Below are 23,370 nucleotides of genomic sequence, written 5' to 3'. Positions count from 1 at the left end.
GGTGAGCGGCCACGGCCTCTTCAAGGGGAGGAATCGCCTCATAGCCCTTGTCCTTCGCGCTGTCCACAGAGGAGAGCATTGAGGAAAAAGAGTGCTTTAGGTGCGCTGAGTGTGGAGCCTTCCACGACTTAGTGAGCTCGTAGTGTACTTCTGGGAAGAACCGGGCGGGTCTCTGCTGAGGGGCCTGCCGGCGCCCCTGCAGGAACCACTCGTCTAGTCTGCTGCGTGCAGGCTCTTCCGGGGAAGACCAATCAAGCCCGAGGTCTTCAAAGGCCCTGGTGAGTACACGGAGAATCTCAGCGTCCAAGCTCGTTCTCGTGCTGGTTTGAGTCGAAGGTGCAGGGCCGGAAGCGGAGCCTGCCCAATCGTCACAGACGGATGCAGTGATAGAAAGGCTGTCATCATTGTCCTTGTCGTCGTCCGACGCTCCGAAGGTGACGAGACCTGCCGCACGCATAGAGGGGCGTTGGTCCGCCTGCGTGAACTGGACCAGCAAGGGGGTATCATCTAGAGAGAGCGAGGCACACAGGGACCGGGGACCATTTGTGAATGGCGCTTTTCCTTGCGCGGCTCGAGCAAAGGCAAAGTGAGAGCGGAAAGGGCGGGGTCGCAGCTGCACTGCGTTTTAAAAATTTGGCTTCAATATTCTCGAGAAAAAGAGTTTTCCCATAGCGTAAGCTACTTACGCAATAGGAGAGACCTCTCGAAAGGGAACCACAATACACACTTTTACATAACCCAATAGCATGGGAGGTGTGCTTAAAAGTGGTTTCACTTTCAAGGCGGTAACTCAACATTTCGTCAGCTGGACGTATATGGGAACTCCTCCTTTCTCCACATTCGCTGAAATCTTATGGGCTAATGCCAGCTGGGGACAGCTGGCCAATTGACACGAAGCATGCAAATACTGATAGGTTCGCGGGCAGTATAAATTGCATGGGCGCGACAATTACGTCAGAATCTCTTTCTTCACTCTAGAAGTCATATCTTAGTCATCGTGGCTAAGGCGGCACTCACGGACAACACGTGCGCCCACTGCGCCGAGCTGCCAGTGCGCGCCCTCAGAGCCAGAAGAGAAGTGGTTCGGGCAACAGTGGGGATGAGGCCCACTGCCGCCAGCCAGCCGCTGGTGGGCCCTCCCCCGCCCAAAGACAAGTTAGATGCTGTCAGCTTCGCAGACGATAGCTCCCCTCGACGATAGCGCACCTGTGCCCATCTAACTCTGCATTGGGTTCGGACCGCAGCCTGCCTTCCAAGCCGTGCAGGTTCATTGCCCACCAGGCGGACAAGGCCTATGCGTCAGCTGCGCCGCCGTCCAGGGATTGCACAACAACGGACCTTGCGCTGATGGCTACTAAGCGCTCTGCACAAGCCATTGGCCATTCCATGGGGTTCATGGTCGTCCTTAACAGGCACCTATGGCTAACCCTAGCTGACCTGAAGGACTCCGGTAACACTATTTTACAGTGTCCCTATTACATAGGTTACATGTACTTACCATAGTAATAAGAGTAAATTCTGCATAATTACATGCAATTAACCCTTAACCAAATCCTAATCTTACCCTAACCCTATAGTAAGTACATGTTGTTAATTATTATTATTCAGTACTTAAATATATAATTACACTGTAACAATGACACCTTAAAATAAAGTGTAACCCCAAATCCTAACCCTTTAGCAAGTTCATGTAGTTGCGTAATATTACTCAGTACTTAAATATTACAATTACACTTGTAACAATGACACCTTAAAATAAAGTGTAACCTAAAAGACATTATAATTAGGAGACATTAGAGCACTGAAAAAAGGTTTTCAAGCAGTACCTCATCAAATTAATAATTTCCATCCAGCAGCACACCTGAATCAAACACACCTGATTCAACTCATCAGCTCATTAAACAGAAGTCCTGTGGAAGTCGATACAGGAGGTTCGGTAGACAGCGGAAAAATACGTTGATTGGCGTCACAGTCTGCACCCTCCTGATACCGACATAGGACGGACAAGCACACCGTTGAAACTACGTCATCTGGAGGTAACTTTGCGCAGGGGGCTAGAGGAGAGATGTGCTGGACAACTACTAACGTTAGAATTATATTCTCTTGAATTTTGATATGGCCGACCACTCATTTATCTGTATTTACCAATGCTATTGTAGATGTATATTCTGTTTTTGTTCTTTTCTTGGTGTTCAATAAAGAAAAAGTAGTCACTGAAGCACCAACATACTTTTTTTCTTAATCTTCGGAGGACTGAGGAGATTGGAGCTTTAAATTTAATATCTAAATTTCTATAATTAATTAATTATAATTATAATATAATAATTTCTGCGAAAGTGAAGGCGGGGCCTTGATTTCACGGCTTTACTTCCTGCTCAGTACTGCGCAGACTCAGGTCCCTTTTTTACAGTCTATGTGGCCGACACACGACCAAAGAGACAACGTTCCGATGAACAAATAGCAAAGAAGAGGGAAAATTAGAAGGAACGCGCAAAGGGAGGGGGAGGGGACAGGATGAGGAGGAGGGAGGGTCGAGCTAGCCTCTGTTTTGTTTGACAATACTTCGAACGTCAACAAGAAGTGACATCACCCAACATCGCTTAGAGCACCTTTAAAAGCCTTATATAATGTCAAATATCATGCACTAATGAAAGTGAACAGATATTCACACACACAAAAAAATTATTTACTAACCTTTTATTGTTTTTGAGAATGAAATCAAGTAGCCGAACAATTCGAATATCTCAAAAATCTCTGCTTTCTTAGCTGATCTTTTTGTGTGTGTGTGTGTGTGTGTGTGTGTGTGTGTGTGTGTGTGTGTGTGTGTGTGTGTGTGTGTGTGTGTGTTTTCTATTAGGAAGGAATATTCAAGAATTAAATTGCAATTATGTATTCAAGAGAACAATAAGTAAATCCAAAACTAATAGAATAGGCCTGGTTTCACAGACAGGGTTTAGATTAGGCCAGGATTAGTCTTTATAGGCCTCATTAACTTCCATAGTATGAAAAAAATAAAAATAATACTATGGAAGTCAATGAGGCCCATCAACTGTTTGGTTCCCAACATTCTTCAAAATATATTCTTTTGTGTTCATCAGAAGAAAGAAATTCATACAGGTTTTGAACAACTTGAGGGTGAGTAAATGATGACAGAAGTTTAATCTTTGGGTGAATTATCCCTTTAAAGCCTTGTCTGTGAAACCGGGGGATTTAATTTTAATAGCAATGTTACTTTTCTTTAATCAACATGACACAATATAAGATTGATACATAAAAATAGATTATAGTTGTATGATAATTGTAAACTCTGATTGACTGTATGCTTAGAATTCTTGGTCACTCCCATAAACGACACCTGTCATTGGACTTATATAAGCAAACTGGCAGTGAAATCATCTTTAGGATTTTGGATCTGCAGCCATATCACATAGGCATTGAAGTTTAAAGCAGTGAAGACTTTCTCCATGGAATATATTGAGCATCACTGCTTTCCCTCCTGGAATACAAGCTGCTCTCTGGACTATCATTTGAATTATGTCAATGTATTGTTTTTCTTGTACATAACTACAATCTCTGTGCTGACTGTGTGTGGAAACCTACTTGTCATCATCTCTATAACAGTTTTCAAGCAGCTTCACACACCGACCAACCTCCTCATCCTCTCACTGGCCGTATCTGACTTCTTGGTGGGAATTTGTGTGATGCCTGTTGAAAGCGTCAGGAGCATTAACTCGTGTTTTTATATGGGAAAGTCACACTGTCGTATCTTTCATATAATTATGTACATTTTGTTGTATGCGTCCCTCATCAACATAATTCTTGTGGCTATTGATCGTTATTTTGCTGTGTGTGATCCACTCCTGTATATGTCCAAAATGACAATGAGAAAAACACTGATCTGCATAAGTTTAGGATGGACTATATGCATCTTTTATAATATTGTACCAGTCAATTTTGGAAACTTAAACCTGACAGGGACAACTGTGATCTGTTTTAGAGAATGTGCAGTGGCTATGAGCAACGCCTTGGGTTCAGCTGACTTGATAGTGAGCTTCATTACTCCGTGTATAATGATGTTTATCCTGTATGTAAGAATTTTCACAGTGGCCTTGAGACAAGCAAAATCCATCTCCAACTTTACAAAGAAAAATATAAAATCCTCCAGGAAATCAGAGGTGAAGGCAACAAAAACATTGAGCACAATTGTCTTTGTGTATTTCATTTGCTGGGTTCCCTGGTATATAGGTATGCTTAATATCAAACAATTTCAAAAGTCACCTGTGAAACTCTCTGCTTTACTGTGTTTATTTTACACTAATTCATGCATTAATCCCTTTATATATGCAATATCTTACCCCTGGTTCAAAAGGTCAGTGAAGCTTATTGTTAGCCTAAAAATACTGCAGACAGCAACTAACCAGTTTAACTTGTTTCCTGAAGACTGTTAATATGAAAATGCATGTATTTGTTACAAAAAAATATGTTTGTATTGGAGATATTCTTGGCCTTTTGTTAAAAATATTATCTTCAATCTTTATACATCCTTCATTCTCTTTTCTTAGAATAACAATTCACAAAAATAAGACAGTAACACTTTATTTTACAGTGTCCTTGTTACATATGTTACATGTACTTACCAAAGTAATAATAGTAAATTATGCACAATTACATGCAACTAAGACTCAACCAAATCTTAAGGCCGGCAACACACTGGCTGCGTGGCGTGAGCATCTCAGCTGCGTGGCGTGTCCGTTTTTATTTCGGCTCCTATGGCGTTCCGATTAGGCTCTTTAATATGACTTTGCAGCACGAACTCGTCTCAATGAACAAACACTGAGGGCCCTATTTTAACGATCTGAAACGCAAGTGTCAAAGCGCAAAGCGCAAGTAACTTTGTGGGCGGGTCTCGGCGCTGTTGCTATTTTCCCGGCGGGATAAATGACTCTTGCGCCGGGCGCAAATCTAAAAGGGGTTGGTCTAAAGTAGCTTCATTATTCATAGGTGTGGTTTGGGCGTAACGTGAAATAAACCAATCAGAGCATCATCTCACATTCCCTTTAAGAACAGACGCACTTTTTCCTTGGCGTATTGCTATTATAACGGCGGATTTGCCAGGCGCGCGCCAAGAGCGGTTCACAGCCGAGGAGACCAACGCTCTCGTCACGGCCGTAAAACACAGAGAAGTGACATTGGGGATGGGAGAAACACACCCAAATTAGCTTCGGTTAAACAGGCATATAATAATGTGGGTAAATGTGTAAGCTAGATGTATGCTTTTATAATAAATTATTATATTTATAATAAATGATCTATCTATCTATCTATCTATCTATCTATCTATCTATCTATCTATCTATCTATCTATCGTTTGTAATAATATGATTTGCAAAAATGAAAACTGCTGCTTCTGTGTAGATTAGAGAATCACAGTGTATGAGCGTTGTGCACTCTATACATTATGGTCAAGCATGCGCCCTAAAATAGCATAATGAACAACGCGCAACGCGCCACTGACTTTAGACTAGGTTTTTTCTGGCCAGTGGCGCAATTGTTTTATGGAACAGTAAAATAGCACCAGGGAACGTTTGCGCCGGTACACGCCTCCTTTTTTGCGCTGAACCGCCCAGGGAGCGCATGTTCATTCCCTAGTTTAGCGACGTGTTTCTGTGGAGGGAAAAGCGCGCTTTGCGCGGGTGCAAAATAGGAATGAAACATGCGTCGGTGTACAAAGTCAATTGCGCTGGGTGCAAGATAGGGCCCTGAGTGTTTGTCAGAACAAACAGTCTGCCGAACGTGACGTCTGCGTCTGCAGAACGTCTCGTCTGCGTTTGCCACATCACTCCGTTCGTCTGCCGAACGTGACGTCTGCGTCTGCCGAACGTCTCGTCTGCGTCTGCCACATCACTCATTCGTTCGTCTGCCGAACGTCTCGTCTGCGTCTGCTGCAAGGGGGTTTCCAGCACATTCCACACACTTATTCGTTCTTCATTATTTTTCCCCACTGATCTTCAATTGTATTTTATTAGCAATTAAGTGATTTTACCTTGCTTATTTATAGCTTTTTATTCCAAATAGTAAATATTAATTTACACAAATGATCATGTTAAAATTTGTGTTTGCCATTGTTTCTTGTCAACATATCCACAGATAGCCTACTTATGAAGAAATCATGTACTATTCACCACTAGGAGTCTCTTGACCAACACAAAAGAACGTAGCTGTAAACATTTGGGCTGATTTAACTAACATAAATAATATTTGGAATTTGTAATATTTAAGTAATGTTTAATTTTAGAGTTGTAATATTTCGTTTTAAAGTTTCGCCGAAGTTTGATTGACAGGCGATCTGACAGTTAACAGAATTATACTTAAAGGAGAACTCCGGTCAATTTTAACATTGAGCTCATTTTTTTGTACATTTGGAGTGCTGTCAATACATAGAACAACGACAAAAATCGGTGTTGCCTACACCGAGTTATTCTAATAATAATTCTAATATGGACTTTGACCGAAAACAGGAAGTAAATACAGGTATGAGCGCTGGCTGAATTAACTTAATTTTTATTAATATCTTTCACATCTACTGCAGTCAGATTCACCGTGTTCACTCTGAAGGAATCACTCACATTTTCTGTGCACTTGTAATGACACATCAAGGATGTTAAGAGGCTAAAAGCAGGTTTAAACATTGCCCCATTGAAGTCAACAGGGTGCAAATTTAAAAAATAGAATAACTTGGTGTAGGCAACACCGATTTTTGTCGTTGTTCTCTGTATTGACAGCACTCCAAATGTACAAAAAAATTAGCTCAATGTTAAATGAGCTCAATGTTAAAATTGACCGGAGTTCTCCTTTAAAAACAGGCCTACACCTCAAAAGAGAAAGGTGAGCACAGTTTATTATTATTAGGCTATTATTATTATTTAGCCTAAATGTCTTTGCTTGTGCATAAAAACATTTAGATTTGTATCACCAGGTACAGAAATATTTGGCAGAGCGTGCTATTTTACGGCGTTTTGCTTATAGTATAATGAGACACGCCCACTGATTCCCACAGCCAGTAAGTTTGAACTGTTCTCTCCCAATCAATGATGAACTGAGTCAGACCAGACGAATTCAGCACAGGGGTGCGTTCTCCGATAACGTTGTCTCTTAGCGCGCTACGAAGACTCAAAAGGTACACCTTAACTACAGGTATACATTTCCTACGTGTGTTCTCCGAACTATACCTTAGGATGTTGCTTAAGGTAAACCTTCTTAAGTTCGACCTTAGCAGGTGCTGTCCATGGTGGAGGTGCTGAATAGGTTGATATCGATGCCTCGATGATCGATTGTGCGCTCTTTCCTTCACAGCGGTATAGGTTAAGTATTGAGAAAACAATGTTCGTTATAAAGAAGCGATTTAGAAATAGTACAAACTGCATTTATCGGGGCTCATTGAAATATGTACATGCAGAAATAAATATGAGTATGTGTTTATAATTTAGCAAGTGTGCAATCCCAAACCCTCAAGGCCATAAGTGTGTTAATGTTCTCCACAACGTATGCTGAGTAATTTTTTTTACAATGGTCTCTTCTGACATGGTAGTCAGTGGACTAAAGTGTTCTCTTATAAAGTAGTTGACATACACTAACTGGCTCCGCGGACGGCGCCGTCTTTGATTTAAAACAAGTACTCGCTGTCTCGCTGCCATAGCTATAAAGTTTGTGTAAACTCATCTTTCTTTATATAGACTCCTAAGCCTTTTCTGTCAAATGGTTCGCCAGCTGATGTGCCTTAGGATAGTAATTAAAAAAGCTAACAACCATTAGTGTATGGAAACTTTATTAATGAAAACACTTCCATACACTGGGTGTAGGCTATAACAACTTAAGTATTTTATGTGTAAAATTTTAAAGTAAAGTAAAAATGTAATTTTAATACTAAATCAGATTTTATATTAAATGTTCATATAAAATTTTCTATGTGTAATTAAACTGCGATGTAAAAAAGCTTTTTGCGTAGTGGTGGCCACTAGCGGTATGAACCGTCAGCAGCGATAAGGTATAGCTAAGAGCGCTCCAGACCAACCTTACGAACGTATGACTTACAGAAGGTATACTTAACTAAGAAGGTTTTGGAAAACACGTATTAACGATAAGGTACTTCTTAAGGTACAACTTAAGAACGACGTAGCGTAAAGGTAGTTTCGGAGAACGCACCCCTGATCATTTGTGGTAATCCAATTCTTATGCTCATATATGAGGAGTTATTAAACAAGGAAAAGAATCCATGGCTGCGTTCTCCGAAACTACCTTAACACTTAATGCTCCAAAGAAGGGGAGCAGTAACAACCAGTTTCTGGGGTGTCCATTAAAAAGTATAGTTCAGGTTTAAATCAAATAAACAAACTTAAGTTTTATTATTATTATTCTACATCCACATCACCAACTATAGCCACAAAAATCAACCAGAATCTGACTTGAACTGGTTAAACATGTTTTCCCCCCTACTCTGAGGTCGTGAGGCTTCTCATGCTTCCTCATGGACCTATAACATACAGCCCTGACAGTCACCCTCCCTGCAGGGACTTTGTTTGACACTGTGGAAATTCAACATCATTCATGAAAGTAATGTTAGACAAAACATACTGGAATTCTTTTCAACACGGTACAGTCAATCAAACAACCTGATGCACGGAAAAGGGTGGTAAATAATCTTGATCGCGGCCATTGGTAAATACTTGTCTCTAGTTTTCTGAACCAATACACAAACCAAAAAGAAATACTCAAATCACTATTCGGTGGGCCCACCTCTGACAATCTCATACTAATTCTAACTTGACAGCTGTCTAAACATAGTGTCCGATAGCGATAGGTTATGTTTTCTCTGCGCCCGATTGAATCGTTTCTTCTGGTTCTGAAAAGTTAGCGCTATTTCAGGGTGCTGTGTTTTTGTTTTGGTCATATGCACCTCAACTAAAAAACGTTAAACGTTAAAAACAATTGATAATTCTACAAATCTAAAATCTCTACAGGACAACTGACCTAAATGTTAGCTACATAGCTACTGCTAGCTAGTTAGCGATACCACAATGTGAATGTGTTTTGCTGTCAATATCAAACTTATCCTCATAGTTGTCAATAAAACTTGAACCCCTTTTTTTGAACCCCCGGAGTAAACCCCTTTTCCCGTTTACTCCTGGGGGCAGAGCATCCCTTTCGGACGAGTCTGTGGACGTCTGATATGGTTAGCTTGGGCAGGTTTTGGAGACATCTGGTGTAAAACATCGCCATCTTGCCGGAAGTATAGACCCACACACTTGAGGGAGCGGAAGTAGAACGGAAGTAGAGTCTTGCACTGAGCGAATAACCCCAAAGGGGGTAATCCAGCATCCAGAAAGCGTACCTTCTATGGGGGCATCCATTGGCTAACAAGCCATCACCTGCTGTTAGCAATCCATTGACTCCCATTCATTTTGGCGTCACTTTGACAGTGAATAACTTCTATATACATCTGAGGCGTTTAAAGACTCTATTTGACCATTGTTTATTATTTCTAAATTTCAAAATTTCCATTACCTTGTATCTTACGTTATGGCCCCGTAGAAGCCATTTTTGTAAAAATAGGCTAATGATTGTGTCATAACCACGCGACTCTCTGTCACACAGTAGAGAAATTACCGTATAGACAGGAGGAGAAGCTCGCAGGCAATCAGGGGGATGTGGAGGCATGAAGTCCGAAAAAGTCAAGGGAGACAACTATAACGTTAGAATTATATTCTCTTGAATTTTGATATGGCGACACGACCAAAGAGGAGACGTTCCGATGAACAAATAGCAAAGAAGAGGGAGAAGACTATGATCCTCTGCTTTCTTATTACAGCGCCAATAGCTCGTTTTGTTATAAGTAGCTGATCTTTGTGTGTGTGTGTGTGTATGTGAGTGTGTGTGTGTGTGTGTGTCTGAGTCCTTTCTATTAGGAAGGAATATTCAGGAATTAAATTGCAATTATGTATCCAAGAGCACAATAAGTAAATTCAAAACAAATAGTATAGGCCTGGTTTCACAGACAGGGTTTAGATTAGGTCAGGATTAGGCTTTATAGGCCTCATTAACTTCCATAGTATGGAAAAAAAATACTAGGTAAGTCAATGAGGCCCATCAACTATTTGGTTCCCAACTTTCTTCAAAAGATCTTTTGTGTTTATCAGAAGAAAGAACTTCATAAAGGTTTTGAACAACTTGAGGGTGAGTAAATGATGACAGAAGTTTCATTTTTGGGTGAATTATCCCTTTAAAGCCTTGTTTGTGAAACCAGAGGATTTAATTTTAATTGCAATATTACTTTTTTTTATCAACATGACACAATATAAGATTGATACATAAAAATAGATTGTAGTAGTTGTATGATAACTGTAAACTCTCATGACTGTAGAATGCTTAAAATTCTTGGTCACTCCCATAAACGACACCTGTCATTGGACTTATATAAGCAAACTGGCCGTGAAATCATCTTTAGGATTTTGGATCTGCAGCCATATCACATAGGCATTGAAGTTTAAAGCAGTGAAGACTTTCTCCATGGAATATCTTGAGCATCACTGCTTTCCCTCCTGGAATACAAGCTGCTCTCTGGACTTTCATTTGAATTATGTCAATGTATTGTTTTTCTTGTACATATCTACAATCTCTGTGCTGACTGTGTGTGGAAACCTACTTGTCATCATCTCTATAACAGTTTTCAAGCAGCTTCACACACCGACCAACCTCCTCATCCTCTCACTGGCCGGATCTGACTTCTTGGTGGGAATTTGTGTGATGCCGGTTGAAAGCGTCAGGAGCATTAACTCGTGTTTTTACATGGGAAAGTCGCACTGTCGTATCTTTCATATAATTATGTCCACTCTTCTGTCTGTGTCCCTCATGAACATCATTCTTGTGGCTGTTGATCGTTATTTTGCTGTGTGTGATCCACTCCTGTATATGTCCAAAATGACAATGAGAAAAACACTGATCTGCATAAGTTTAGGATGGGCTGCATCCATCTTTTATAATCTTGTATCAGTGAATTATGGAAACTTAAACCTGACAGGGACAACTGTGATCTGTTTTAGAGAATGTGCAGTGGCTATCAGCAACGCCTGGGGTTCAGCCGACTTGATAGTGAGCTTCATTACTCCGTGTATAGTGATATTAATCCTGTATGTAAGAATTCTGACAGTGGCCTTGAGACAAGCAAAATCCATCTCCAAATTTACAAAGAAAAGAGTCTCTCAGAAAAATCTAAAATCCTCCAGGAAATCAGAGGTGAAGGCAACAAAAACATTGAGCACAATTGTCTTTGTGTATTTCATTTGCTGGGTTCCCTGGTATATAGGTATGCTTAATATGAAACAATTTCAAAAGTCATCTGTGAGCGTCTCTGCTCTACTCTATTTATTTTACACTAATTCATGCATTAATCCATTTATATATGCAATATCTTACCCCTGGTTCAAAAGGTCAGTGAAGCTTATTGTTAGCTTAAAAATACTGCAGACATCAACTAACCAGTTTAACTTGTTTCATGGAGACTGTTAATATGAAAATGCATGTATTTGTTACAAAAATATGTTTGCATTGGTGTTCTTCTTGGCCTTTTGATAAAAATGATCTTCAATCTTTATACATGCTTCATTCTCTTTGTTAAGAATGACAATTCGCAAAAATAAAAGACATTATAATAAGGAGATATTAGAGTGTGAAGAGTAGCCTACTGTAACTGTCTTTGTGAATTTTAATGATGAAAACATGTAGTACATCATACATGTTCCTGAACGCACGCGGAAGATTAAACAGAGATCAGGTGCTTCGAGCGTCAAGAAATCAGCTGAGGGCTCGGAGTTTCACTCAGGAAATCCAGGTAAACTGAACATCGGAAGTACATATCAAAGTAAAAGGCATGTCATTATACACAGTGCAAGTGTGTTGACTTAATTAAGAGTAATTTTACAGGGAAAAGTCAGTGAAGAGATGAACAAGCGTCGCTGGTTCTGAAGTTCATTCAGTGTGAAAGTGTTTGACAGCTCGTGATCTGAACATTTATTTAACAATACGACAATGTCATTTTCCTGACCATTCTTGGTGTATGTTTGGTGTGCGTTAATAAATATAGAAACTGTCTAATTTTATAATAAATGAATGTGTTTGTGAGTTTGGGTGCTGTGATTTCCGCCATCGGTAAACATTAGTTAGCCTGCTAACGTATGAACAACACTATTCTAGTTTTTTTCGAATCATTATCAAACTAATAACTGGTATGTCAGTAAAGCAAGGCACGTAGTCACACTATATAGGGTAAGTTGTCACAATGAGAACAAATGAAGTAACACATGGGCTTCACAGAAAAAAATTCTGTAAAATCATTATGATAAAATAGCAAACAATTTGTGACTGCTTGTGCATGACATTTATAGAAAATTGTACATTTCAGTTAAAATCTTCATTATACTCTTGTATGAATGTATGAACTATAGCACACAGATACATTTGAATGTTATTGGAGGACAGAATTCACAAAGCAAAAATTGTACATTTTTAAAATAAGCATTTAAAAGCAATATATGTGAAAATAATATATATTATGTAATGTGTTATCATATATCAATATATAGTTACTATACATTCACACATACAGAAAAAGAGATTTACAGAGTAAAAGTGATTTAACATCGGTAATCTTTCTAGGTTTGGTGACTCATTCTGTGATCTCCATCATGTCTGGGTCAAGCGGAGTTGATGCAAATTTGCTGGCACAGAATATAAGTTCAAATATCCAGAGAATAACACTGCTGAGTGAGTCAGTTTTACTCAATGCCTCTTTATTTATGTGATGTGTGGACTGTTTACATAAATGTTATGAGTTTGAATCATTGGTTTGGCCAAATACATTTTAAATAACCATCCATTTTGGCCTAAAACTAACTAGAAAACGTCTTGGTTACTAACGTAACCTCGGTTCCTTGAGATGAGGGAATGAGTATTTCGTAAGGCTAGCTTACGCTATGGGAAAACTCCTTTTCTTGATAATATTGAAGCAAAATCTTTAAAACGCAGTGCAGCTGCACAGCAGACACAGATGAGTGTCAACGCGGTCATTAGCTGTGCTGCGGCAACTGCACGAACCTATGGCGAGGCGGCTCAGACGCATGAACCAATCAGGGCACTTCCCGCCCTGACACATCAGAGCCCGCCAAAATGGCTGCAGCTTTTGCCTATAAATAACCCATTTCTAGCCTACGAAACCCAGGTTTAATCGACTGAAGCTGAAGCCCAGATCACAGGACAGATGCACGGCGGGTTACGCAATACTCGTTCCCTCATCTCAGGGAACCGAGGTTACGTTATTAACCGAGACGTTCCCTTTCAAGAGGTCTCTCGTATTGCGTAAGGCTAGCTTACGCTATGGGAACCCCCTTCAAAACGCTGTGTGTGCTTAACTTCACTCCATACTATAGCCCAAGGCAGACACCTGAGACTCATAGAAGAGTAATGTATAAATCCTAATAAAAGCCAGTCCTTTGACGAGCTTCATATAGGGAATATATACGGTGGGAAGAACAAGTATTTGATACACTGCCGATTTTGCAGGTTTTCCTACTTACAAAGCATGTAGATGTCTGTAATTTTTATCATAGGTACTCTTCAACTGTAAGATCCAGAAAATCACATTGTATGATTATTAAATAATTAATTTGCATTTTATTGCATGACATAAGTATTTGATTGTAAATAATTCAAATGTCCACACGAGTCTCAGGGTTCAATGAATACTTTGTATTGGTACAATCGTGCAGCAGCTAGCATACAGGCAAGTGTTCAAACTCAAAACTCCCCGCAACCGCCCGAGTCTCCTAGGGCAATGCCCCCGCGTGCGTACGAAACAGAATGCCCTTAAAGCTATAAAGTCACATTTACATGTGCACATTATATGACATTGATCACCTACCAACCAGTAAGAATTCCGGCTCTCACAGAACTGTTAGTTTTTCTTTAAGAAGCCCTCCTGTTCTCCACTCATTACCTGTATTAACTGCACCTGTTTGAACTCATTACCTGTATAAAAGACACCTGTCCACACACTCAATCAAACAGACTCCAACCTCTCCACAATGGCCAAGACCAGAGAGCTGTGTAAGGACATCAGGGATAAATTGTAGACCTGCACAAGGCTGGGATGGGCTACAGGATAATAGGCAAGCAGCTTGGTGAGAAGGCAACAACTGTTGGCGCAATTAGTAGAAAATGGAAGAAGTTCAAGATGACGGTCAATCTCCCTCGGTCTGGGGCACCATGCAAGATCTCACCTCGTGGGGCATCAATGATCATGAGGAAGGTGAGGGATCAGCCCAGAACTACACGGCAGGATCTGGTCAATGACCTGAAGAGAGCTGGGACCACAGTCTCAAAGAAAACCATTAGTAACACACTACGCCATCATGGATTAAAATCCTGCAGCGCACGCTAAGTCCCCCTGCTCAAGCCAGCGCATGTCCAGGCCCGTCTGAAGTTTGCCAATGACCATCTGGATGATCCAGAGGAGGAATGGGAGAAGGTCATGTGGTCTGATGAGACAAAAATAGAGCTTTTTGGTCTAAACCAAACGTCTTTTGGAAACTTTTTGAAACATCTTTCTTAGGGGATGCTTTTCTGCAAAGGGGACAGGATGACTGCACCATATTGAGGTGAGGATGGATGGGGCCATGTATCGCAAGATCTTGGCCAACAACCTCCTTCCCTCAGTAAGAGTATTGAAGATGGGTCGTGGCTGGGTCTTCCAGCATGACAACGACCAGAAACACACAGCCAGGGCAACTGAGGAGTGGCTCCGTAAGAAGCATCTCAAGGTCCTGGAGTGGCCTAGCCAGTCTCCAGACCTGAACCCAATAGAAAATCTTTGGAGGGAGCTGAAAGTCTGTATTGCCTGGCGACAGCCCCAGAACCTGAAGGATCTGGAGAAGGTCTGTATGGAGGAGTGGGCCAAAATCCCTGCTGCAGCGTGTGCAAACCTGGTCAAGAACTACAGGAAACGTATGATCTCTGTAATTGCAAACAAAGGTTTCTGTACCAAATATTAAGTTCTGCTTTTCTGATGTATCAAATACTTATGTCATGCAATAAAATGCAAATTAATTACTTAAAAATCATACAATGTGATTTTCTGGATTTTTGTTTTAGATTCCGTCACTCACAGTTGAAGAGTACTTATGATAAAAATTACAGACTTCTACATGCTTTGTAAGTGGGAAAACCTGCAAAATTGGCAGTGTATCAAATACTTGTTCTCCCCACTGTATATATATGAACCTTAGTTCAATTGGCCATAACCAGACATGTGTCGAGCCCTATGGCTTGGGGGGATGTGTTTTACACTTTATACAGAAAGAACCCTTGCTTGCAAAGTGGGCACTTCCAAGTTATAAAATCTCATAAATGTGGACGGCGAGGCCCAGCCGACCGCCTCACATATATCTTCAATAGGTATTCCACTTGACCAAGCCCACGATGAGGCCACACCTCTTGTGGAATGAGCTCTGACACCTAAGGGACAATTTAGGCCCTTAGACTCATAAGCCAGCGCGATACCATCCAGCGCGATAATCTCTTCTTTGTGACGGCAAGCCCTTTAGTGTGGCCGCCAAAGCATACAAAGAGCTGTCCCGACTGTCTGAATGAGGCAGAACGCTCCAGATAGATTCTGAGAGCCCTGACAGGGCAGAGTAAATTCGCGTCTCTTTCGTCATCTGGCAAGGAAAGAGCTGCCAGCGAAATAACCTGTGCTCTGAACGGAGTAAAAAGCACTACAGGAAACGTATGATCTCTGTAATTGCAAACAAAGGTTTCTGTACCAAATATTAAGTTCTGCTTTTCTGATGTATCAAATACTTATGTCATGCAATAAAATGCAAATTAATTTGCATTTTAATCTGCACGAGGCGCAGGCGGTGCGAGGCATTTGCAACAAAGCCTTGGAAATTTCTCTTTTAGATGAAAAGTGTGATGCAACGGCGAACACACTTGCGTATAAATGGATATGGCGCGCCGGATGGCACAGCAGAACAGCGGGCTGAAGGCGGCGACAGGAAGCCGGCGTCCTCAGAACTGCGATGCAGCTGCTTATTCCGCTGAAGGCTTTTCTACGGCGACGAAGACTTCTATTCTGGAGATCAGCGAAGGTGAGTTCACTGAAGGAGATCAAATCTGGGTTTCCTAGGCTAGAAATGGGTTATTTATAGGCAAAAGCCGCACCCATTTTGGCGGGCTCTGACGTGTCAGGGCAGCAAGTGCCCTGATTGGTTCACGCACCTGAGCCGCCTCGCCATAGGTTCATTCAGTTGCCACAGCACAGCCAATGACCACGTTGACACTCATCTGTGTCTGCTGTGCAGCTGCACTGCGTTTTAAAGATTTTGCTTCAAAATTCTCGAGAAAAGCGTATAGCATGAGCTAGCCTTACGCAATACGAGAGACCTCTCGAAAGGGAACTGCTGATTAAGTCCCTGCAAGGAACAAGACCATTTTAAACTACTATATTATGTCTAGATTAGTCTTCACCTGGGTGTTTAACCCTGCCGGAAAAGTTAATTGTCCGGTTTCTGTTGTCACAACTTCAGTTACTTGTGAAGCGTGCTTTGCACATAAATGTTCGCCATATTTATGTTATGCAGTTTAACGAGAAAAGCTACATCTACTAACCACAACATGTAAAATCAATTATAAGAGGAATCAATAATAAATGGATGGTTATGAAAAAGCATAATATATACTTTTAAATCACCCAATAGCATGGGAGGTGTGTTTAAAAGTGATTATCCAGTTTGTTTAGGTCTTGCCTTTTTTTTTTTTTTTTTTAGCTAATGAAATCCAGCAGATGATGAGACTGTCATGAACGCGAGAGGAAGCAAAGATGCAGGTAAAAGATGTTTATTATAAGTAAACAGTGAATGGTCAGGTCTACACAAACACAACACACAGGGCAGGCAAGTGACGCAGGGACCTCGATGGGCAACCGGGCTGGTGGTGGATGGCAGATGAGTGAGAAGTCCGTAATCCAGAAAAGCAATGAGGACGACAGGAACCGAAGACACGAAGAGACAAATCCAAACTGGAACGATGATCACAAGAAGAAGGCGCCGAACAGGAGAGGAACTAACACCGGTAGACACCACAACGATCTGACAACACAAGCTGGCGCTGATGATCAGCGGTGATCGGAGGACACACCCACACTAATCACACGCGCTATACACAATTACACGAGTGTCACTGTTGTGTTCTGTTTAGTCTGTTTTTCGTATTGGACTTGTCTTCACTGTCATCATTAGTTCAGTTGTATCACCTGTGTCTAGTTAATCATCATCATCTACATCACCTGTGTTCAGTTAATTAGTGTTCATCAGTGTCTGTATTTAGTTCCCTCTGTTCAGTTAGTCTTTGTCTGTTCTTGTCTGAGTCACGTCTATGTATAGTCACAGTTACGTTGTGTTTGGTGTGTTTAAACTTTCTGCCTGTATGTGCCTACCTGAGTGAGTTAGTAAAATGTATGTATTGGAGCCATTGGCCTCTTTGGCTACGTTCACACTGCAGGCTGAAACGACCCAATTCCGATTTTTTTGCCCCTATGCGACCTGTATCTGATCTTTTCATGACAGTCTGAACGACACAGATCCGATCTTTTCAAATGCGACCCAGGCCACTTGGGTATGTGGTCCAAATCCGATACGTATCCGATCTTTTGAAATGCGACTTCAGTCTGAACGGCCAGGTCGCATGTATCCGACCCGCACGTCATTGATACGCGACAAACATCATAAGTCTGCGTTGAAGTAGTCGTCGGTTTAAAAACGGACTGCATATTCGTCGAGCTGAGATAAATCTGCCGAACGGGTCGACCTCGACGAACCCGTTAATAAAAAAAAAAAAAAAAAAGCCCACGGTCACCATCATTATATATCCAATGTGAATAAGAGTAGACTAACGTTTTGTTAACTTATTTGTGCTCATATTAGATAGGTCAGCGGCTGCTGTCTGGCTCTTGTGTAACGGTGGCTGCGCGCGCTCGTGTGTTGTGTGTGTGTGTGTGTGTGTGTGTGTGTGTGTGTGTGTGTGTGTGTGTGTGTGTGTGTGTGTGTGTGTGTGTGTGTGTGAGTGAATCACAGTTAGTTGAAGTTTAGCAACTTCCGCAAACAACAAGTGACGTCGTTGACCGTTGAGTACTCTTTTGCGCATGCGGGTCACTTCTGGGTCATTTCACGTTCACACAGGAGATCACAAAAGGTCGCATTTAATTGGAAATGTGAACGGCCTTGCAAAAAAATCGAACTTTTTCAAAAAATCGGAATTGAGCATTAAGCCCTGCAGTGTGAACGCAGCCTTTGTCTTCTTCCACCTACACCACACCCTGACAGAAGAACGGACCAATTAATATGGAGGACTGTTTATTTCAAGACGGTCGATCTCTGAAAGAATATGTGGAGGTCTACCTCAAACTCTATCAAGACGTGAGCTGGGACGAAGATTCTCTTAAACAGCAGTTCTGGAGTGGGATGGACGATCTACTCGCCCAGACGCTGCTGTTGGGAGATGTTCACCTGCCGTTCGTCGAGTTCATCGACCGCACCTTATGGGTGTGTGGATCCTACCTCACTGTGGCTGCCACCGATCCAGTGTCTCCGGACAAGATGGTCGCCGCTCAACCACCGTCACCAGCCTCCGTCATCACCACCCGTCCAGTGTCTCCTATTCCTGTCCTCATCCAGACTCCGGACGAGAAGGACTTAATTGACCTTTTTTCAGAGTCTTCGCCTCACGTCTTGCCCGCCGAGCCAGAGCATCACGTCAGTCCTGCCGAGCCTGCACTTCACGTCAGTCCTGCTGAGCCTGCGCATCACGTCATGCCCGCCGAGCCAGAGACTGTTAACAGCATACCCCCAGAGCTTCCTTCACCGCTGGTCCCGTCCAGCCCAGAGCTTCCTTCGCAGCTGGTCCCGTCCAGCCCAGAGCTTTCTTCGCCGCTGGTCCCGTCCAGCACAGAGACTATTTCGCCGCTGGTTCTGCCCAGCCCAGAGCCTGTCACCATCCCAGAACCTGAGCCCTCAGCAGAGATGGCCGCCGACACGCCTGAACCTGAGCCCTCAGCAAAGATGGCCACCGCAACGTCGCCTGTGCCCTCAGCAGAGATGGCCGCCGCCACGGTGTCTGTTCCTGAGCCGGTGTCTGTTCCTGCCCATAATCCCATAGCCGCCCCCAAGGAAATTTTGGGGGGGGGCAATAAGTCTCCGCCATGGCCGCCCAAAGGGTCATCTCCACCATGGCCGCCCGAAGGGTCATCTCCGCCATGAACTTCTGTCCGGCCGGTTCCGTCCTAGAGTCCCCTGTTCTGCTTCACCATCCTGTGGTAGACTCCAGGACGCCCTCCCTCCCTATTATTATTATTAAAGGGATAGTTCACCCAAAAATGAAAATTCTGTCATCATTTACTCAAGTTGTTCCAAACCTGTATGAGTTTCTTTGTTCTGCTGAACACAAAGGAAGATATTTGGAAGAACGTTTGTAATCAACAGATCTCGGTCCCCATTGACTTCCATAGTAGGAAAAAAATATACTATGGTAGTCAATGGGGACCGAGATCTGTTTGGTTACAAACATTCTTCCAAATATCTTCCTTTGTGTTCAGCAGAACAAAGAAACTCATACAGGTTTGGAACAACTTGAGGGTGAGTAAACAATGATAGAATTTTCATTTTTGGGTGAACTATCCCTTTAACTGTATTACCTCATATTCACCACATATACATGCAATTATTCCTATGAAAGCACTTAAATAGACTTTTGTATTGTAGAATAAAACATTTTTGTATATGGTCGAACATTCAGCGTCCATAACTTTCTGATTCATAAGTAAAGAAAAACAAATATTCAGTGTTGGGATAGGGCTTAAAGGAACACGCCGACTTTTTGGGACTTTAGCTTAAGGGAAGCACTGCTACTTGGGTGGAGTGATTTGCTCGCAGCACCTGAGAAGCCCCGTGGTGAGGAGCAGAGAGTTTGCTCAAAGTTGGAGTAAATCACTCCGCAGAAGTAGCAGTGCTTTGCCTTCTGAGAATATAGTTCCCAGTATGTATACGATTAGAAGATGGCTGTGTCTCATGTGACCTTGTTATTTGTACACGCTGTGAATATACAAATCACAACATGTAAATAGGAAAATGTTGCCGTTATTTTGTCACTTATTGGGAGCAGTAGGCTAGATGGAGCCGTTTACCTCCAGTATTTGTGCTAAGCTAGGCTAGCGGCGGGTGCGTCAGACAGAGTTACGGCTAACTCTGGGGGATACGGTGAAAAAGTCGGCATGTTCCTTTAAATATTGACATATGACAGGTGACATATGACATTTAATTGCAATTAAACAGTGCACCCCAAAATTGAAAATTCTGTCATCATTTATTCACCCTCAGGTTGTTCCAAACCTGTAAGACTTTATTACTGTGGAACACAACAGAATATATTTTGAAGAATGATAATAACTAAATGGCTTTGGATTACCATTGACTTTACCAAATTAAATTTTTTGGGTGAACTATACCTATACCAGTACAGTTCAAATGTGATGTTCCTCTTTTCTTACGCAGTGGCAAAGAAAAATCCAGCGAGAGCGTCTCATCACTGAATTCTCTCGGGTGTTTTTCAGAAAGTTCAGCGTGAGGTAGCAAAGAAAGAGAAGGAGTTTGTGGAACGTGTCCGTGTGAGCTCAAGAGTTTCAGTAAGTTTCATCTTTCAATTGTAATGAAGGAATTACATTAATAAAGTGATATTATCCACCGAAGGTAAAATGCTTTGTTGATTTATACAGACACAAATATCTAACGAGTAGGCTAAGGGTCAGTTTCTATAGTCCATTTCTTTGATAGTAATACACACTACTTAAATCCACATGTTTCCCCAGTTAGGATGCATCTAGTCTTGCGCAGATTGATAGCAGAAGGTCTGGACTGCATCGCAGCTTTTATTGGCCAAGGACCGCACAAGAGGCCGTCTGACATGTAAAGCAACCAATCACAGTTCGTTTTGTTCCGCATCATGTTTAGGGGCGTGAAAATGTAACGTCAATGTCCTTACGATATAGACCGTAGTGCATATATAAAGTTATTCATTCAAGAATGTTGTGCAAGTTTACTGCAAAAATGGAGCCATCAACTTTACATATTTTTGAAAAGCCAGTGTTTAGTTGACACTGTTAAGCGCTTTTTGTCACAGTTGTAAACTCGACGGCTTTCTTCTACCATGAGGAGGTTTGGCATCATGACTGCTTTCCAGGCGGACCGTTAAAGAACGCGCCGCACGTCTAATTCAACCAATCAGATGACGACTTTGAAACTTCTGAAGTGTTTCCCATTTTGTGTGCTTGATGTCTGTCATGGGCGTGATGTCTGAAGCTGAGACATTATCATTCTATACTGCAGATGATAGTTGGCTTGAAGTATAATGGTGTTTTTTCTGAGTAATAAAAGTTGGTGGCATATTGGCATGTTGCAGATTTCTCAAAGAATTCTCTTTCTGCCTACAGGCTGGTGATCTAAATGATGGCTTTGGAGGAATTGCGTCACCCTTTAAAAGGTTAGACACTGACTTTAAGATGCCCCATTATGCTTTTCAGACATTACCTTTTAATGTAATGCAGGGGTGCCCAATCCTGTTCCTGGAGATGTACCTTCCTGCTAAGTTCAGCTCCAACCCTGATCAAACATAACAGAAACAGCTAAGTAAGATCTTCAGGAGCACTTGTAATTAAAGACCGGTGTGTTGGATCAGGGATGATCTGAACTCTGCAGGTAGGTAGGTAGGTCTCCAGGAACAGGATTGGGCACCCCTGATTTTGTGTGTAATATATCTTTTATACGTATATCTTGTTTGTTAATGTAAAAGGTCTGCAAAGTTTAAAAGATCAAAATGCACGATGAATGGAGTTATTGTCTCCCAAAAGAAAGAATTGAGTAATTCCAGTATTCCTGCATGAACCACGTAGGTTTGTAACAAATTTGCATAATTCCAGCCTATGGTCTTCATTGGCTGCCCGCGAACATTTACTTTGACTTTCCCTGAAATGCTGTAGTTGTAGCTGAGGCCTAGAAGAATTTGGTTCTTGTTGTCGACATCTCAAGAAGACGCTGTTTTCTGCGCTGTGAAAGCAAATTTCACTTTGCATGCATTTTTAAAGGATGAGGACCCGCGCTCGAATTGATATGGTAAGACCGATCCAACCTTTACTATCCTTAAAGGGTTAGCTCACCCAAAAATTAAAATTTGCCCATGATTTACTCACCCTCAAGTCATCCTAGGTGTATATGACATTCTTCTTTCAGACGAATACAATCGGAGTAATATTAAAAAATGCCCTGGCACTTCCAAGCTTAATGGTTATGGTTTTAGAATGACAATTCACAAAAATAAAAGACAGTAACACTATGGGCCCTATTTTAACGATCTGAAACGCAAGTGTCAAAGTGCAAAGCGCAAGTAACTTTGTGGGCGGGTCTTGGCGCTGTTGCTATTTTCCCGGCGGGATAAATGACTCTTGCGCCTGGCGCAAATCTAAAAGGGGTTGGTCTGAAGTAGCTTCATTATTCATAGGTGTGGTTTGGGCGTAACGTGAAATAAACCAATCAGAGCGACATCTTACATTCCCTTTAAGAGCAGGCGCTTGTTCTAAAGCGGATTCCTATTATAACGGCGGGTTTGCCAGGCGCACGCGAGGAGCGGTTCACAGCCGAGGAGACCGACGTTCTCGTCAGGGACGTTGGGGATGGAGAAACACACCCAAATTAACTTCGGTTAAACAGGCGTATGATAATTTGGGTAAATGTGTAAGCTAGATGTATGCTTTTATAATAAAATGTCTATCTGTCTATCAATTGTAATAATGTATGATTTGCAAAAATGATAACTGCTGCATCTGTGTGTAGATGAGAGAATCAAAGTGTATGCGCGTTGTGCACACGCTACATTGATTAAGGCCAAGCATGCGTCCTTAAAATAGCATAGGAATAACATGCGCAACGCGCCACTGACTTTAAACAGTTTTTTTTTTTCGGTCAGTGGCGCAATTGTTTTCTAAACCTGTAAAATAGCATGAGGGAACGTTTGCGCCGGAACACGCCTCCTCTTTGCGCTGAACCACCCCTGGGAGCGCAAGTGTATTTCTTAGTTAACCGACGTGCGTCTGTGGAGGGAAAAGTCCGCTTTGCGCGGGTGCAAAATAGGAATGATACATGTGTCGGTGTACAAAGTCAATTGCGCTGGGTGCAAGATAGGGCCCTTAAAGTATTAAGGTAGTACCCAGCAAACACATTT

General features: G+C 41.9%; 2 protein-coding genes across 2 annotated transcripts; both read left to right on the top strand.

Annotated features, from left to right (window-relative positions):
* Positions 1 to 3,464: 3,464 nt before the first annotated feature.
* LOC311304360 (trace amine-associated receptor 13c-like) lies at positions 3,465 to 4,448 on the top strand (the record flags this gene model as incomplete). The annotated part of the gene is made up of 1 exon (XM_084431318.1): positions 3,465 to 4,448. One exon carries the CDS (start codon positions 3,465 to 3,467, stop codon positions 4,446 to 4,448), a length of 984 nt encoding a protein of 327 aa, XP_084287444.1.
* A 6,115-nt stretch (positions 4,449 to 10,563) lies between these two features.
* Positions 10,564 to 11,562, top strand: LOC311304679 (trace amine-associated receptor 13c-like; the record flags this gene model as incomplete). Its single annotated transcript, XM_084431856.1, has 1 exon — positions 10,564 to 11,562. One exon carries the CDS (start codon positions 10,564 to 10,566, stop codon positions 11,560 to 11,562), a length of 999 nt encoding a protein of 332 aa, XP_084287982.1.
* Between the last annotated feature and the right edge of the window lie 11,808 nt (positions 11,563 to 23,370).

This window comes from Rutilus rutilus (genome assembly GCF_951802725.1).
Source record: "Rutilus rutilus genome assembly, chromosome: 15".
Lineage (NCBI taxonomy): Eukaryota > Metazoa > Chordata > Actinopteri > Cypriniformes > Leuciscidae > Rutilus > Rutilus rutilus.
This window is presented reverse-complemented; position numbering and strand designations above follow the sequence as displayed.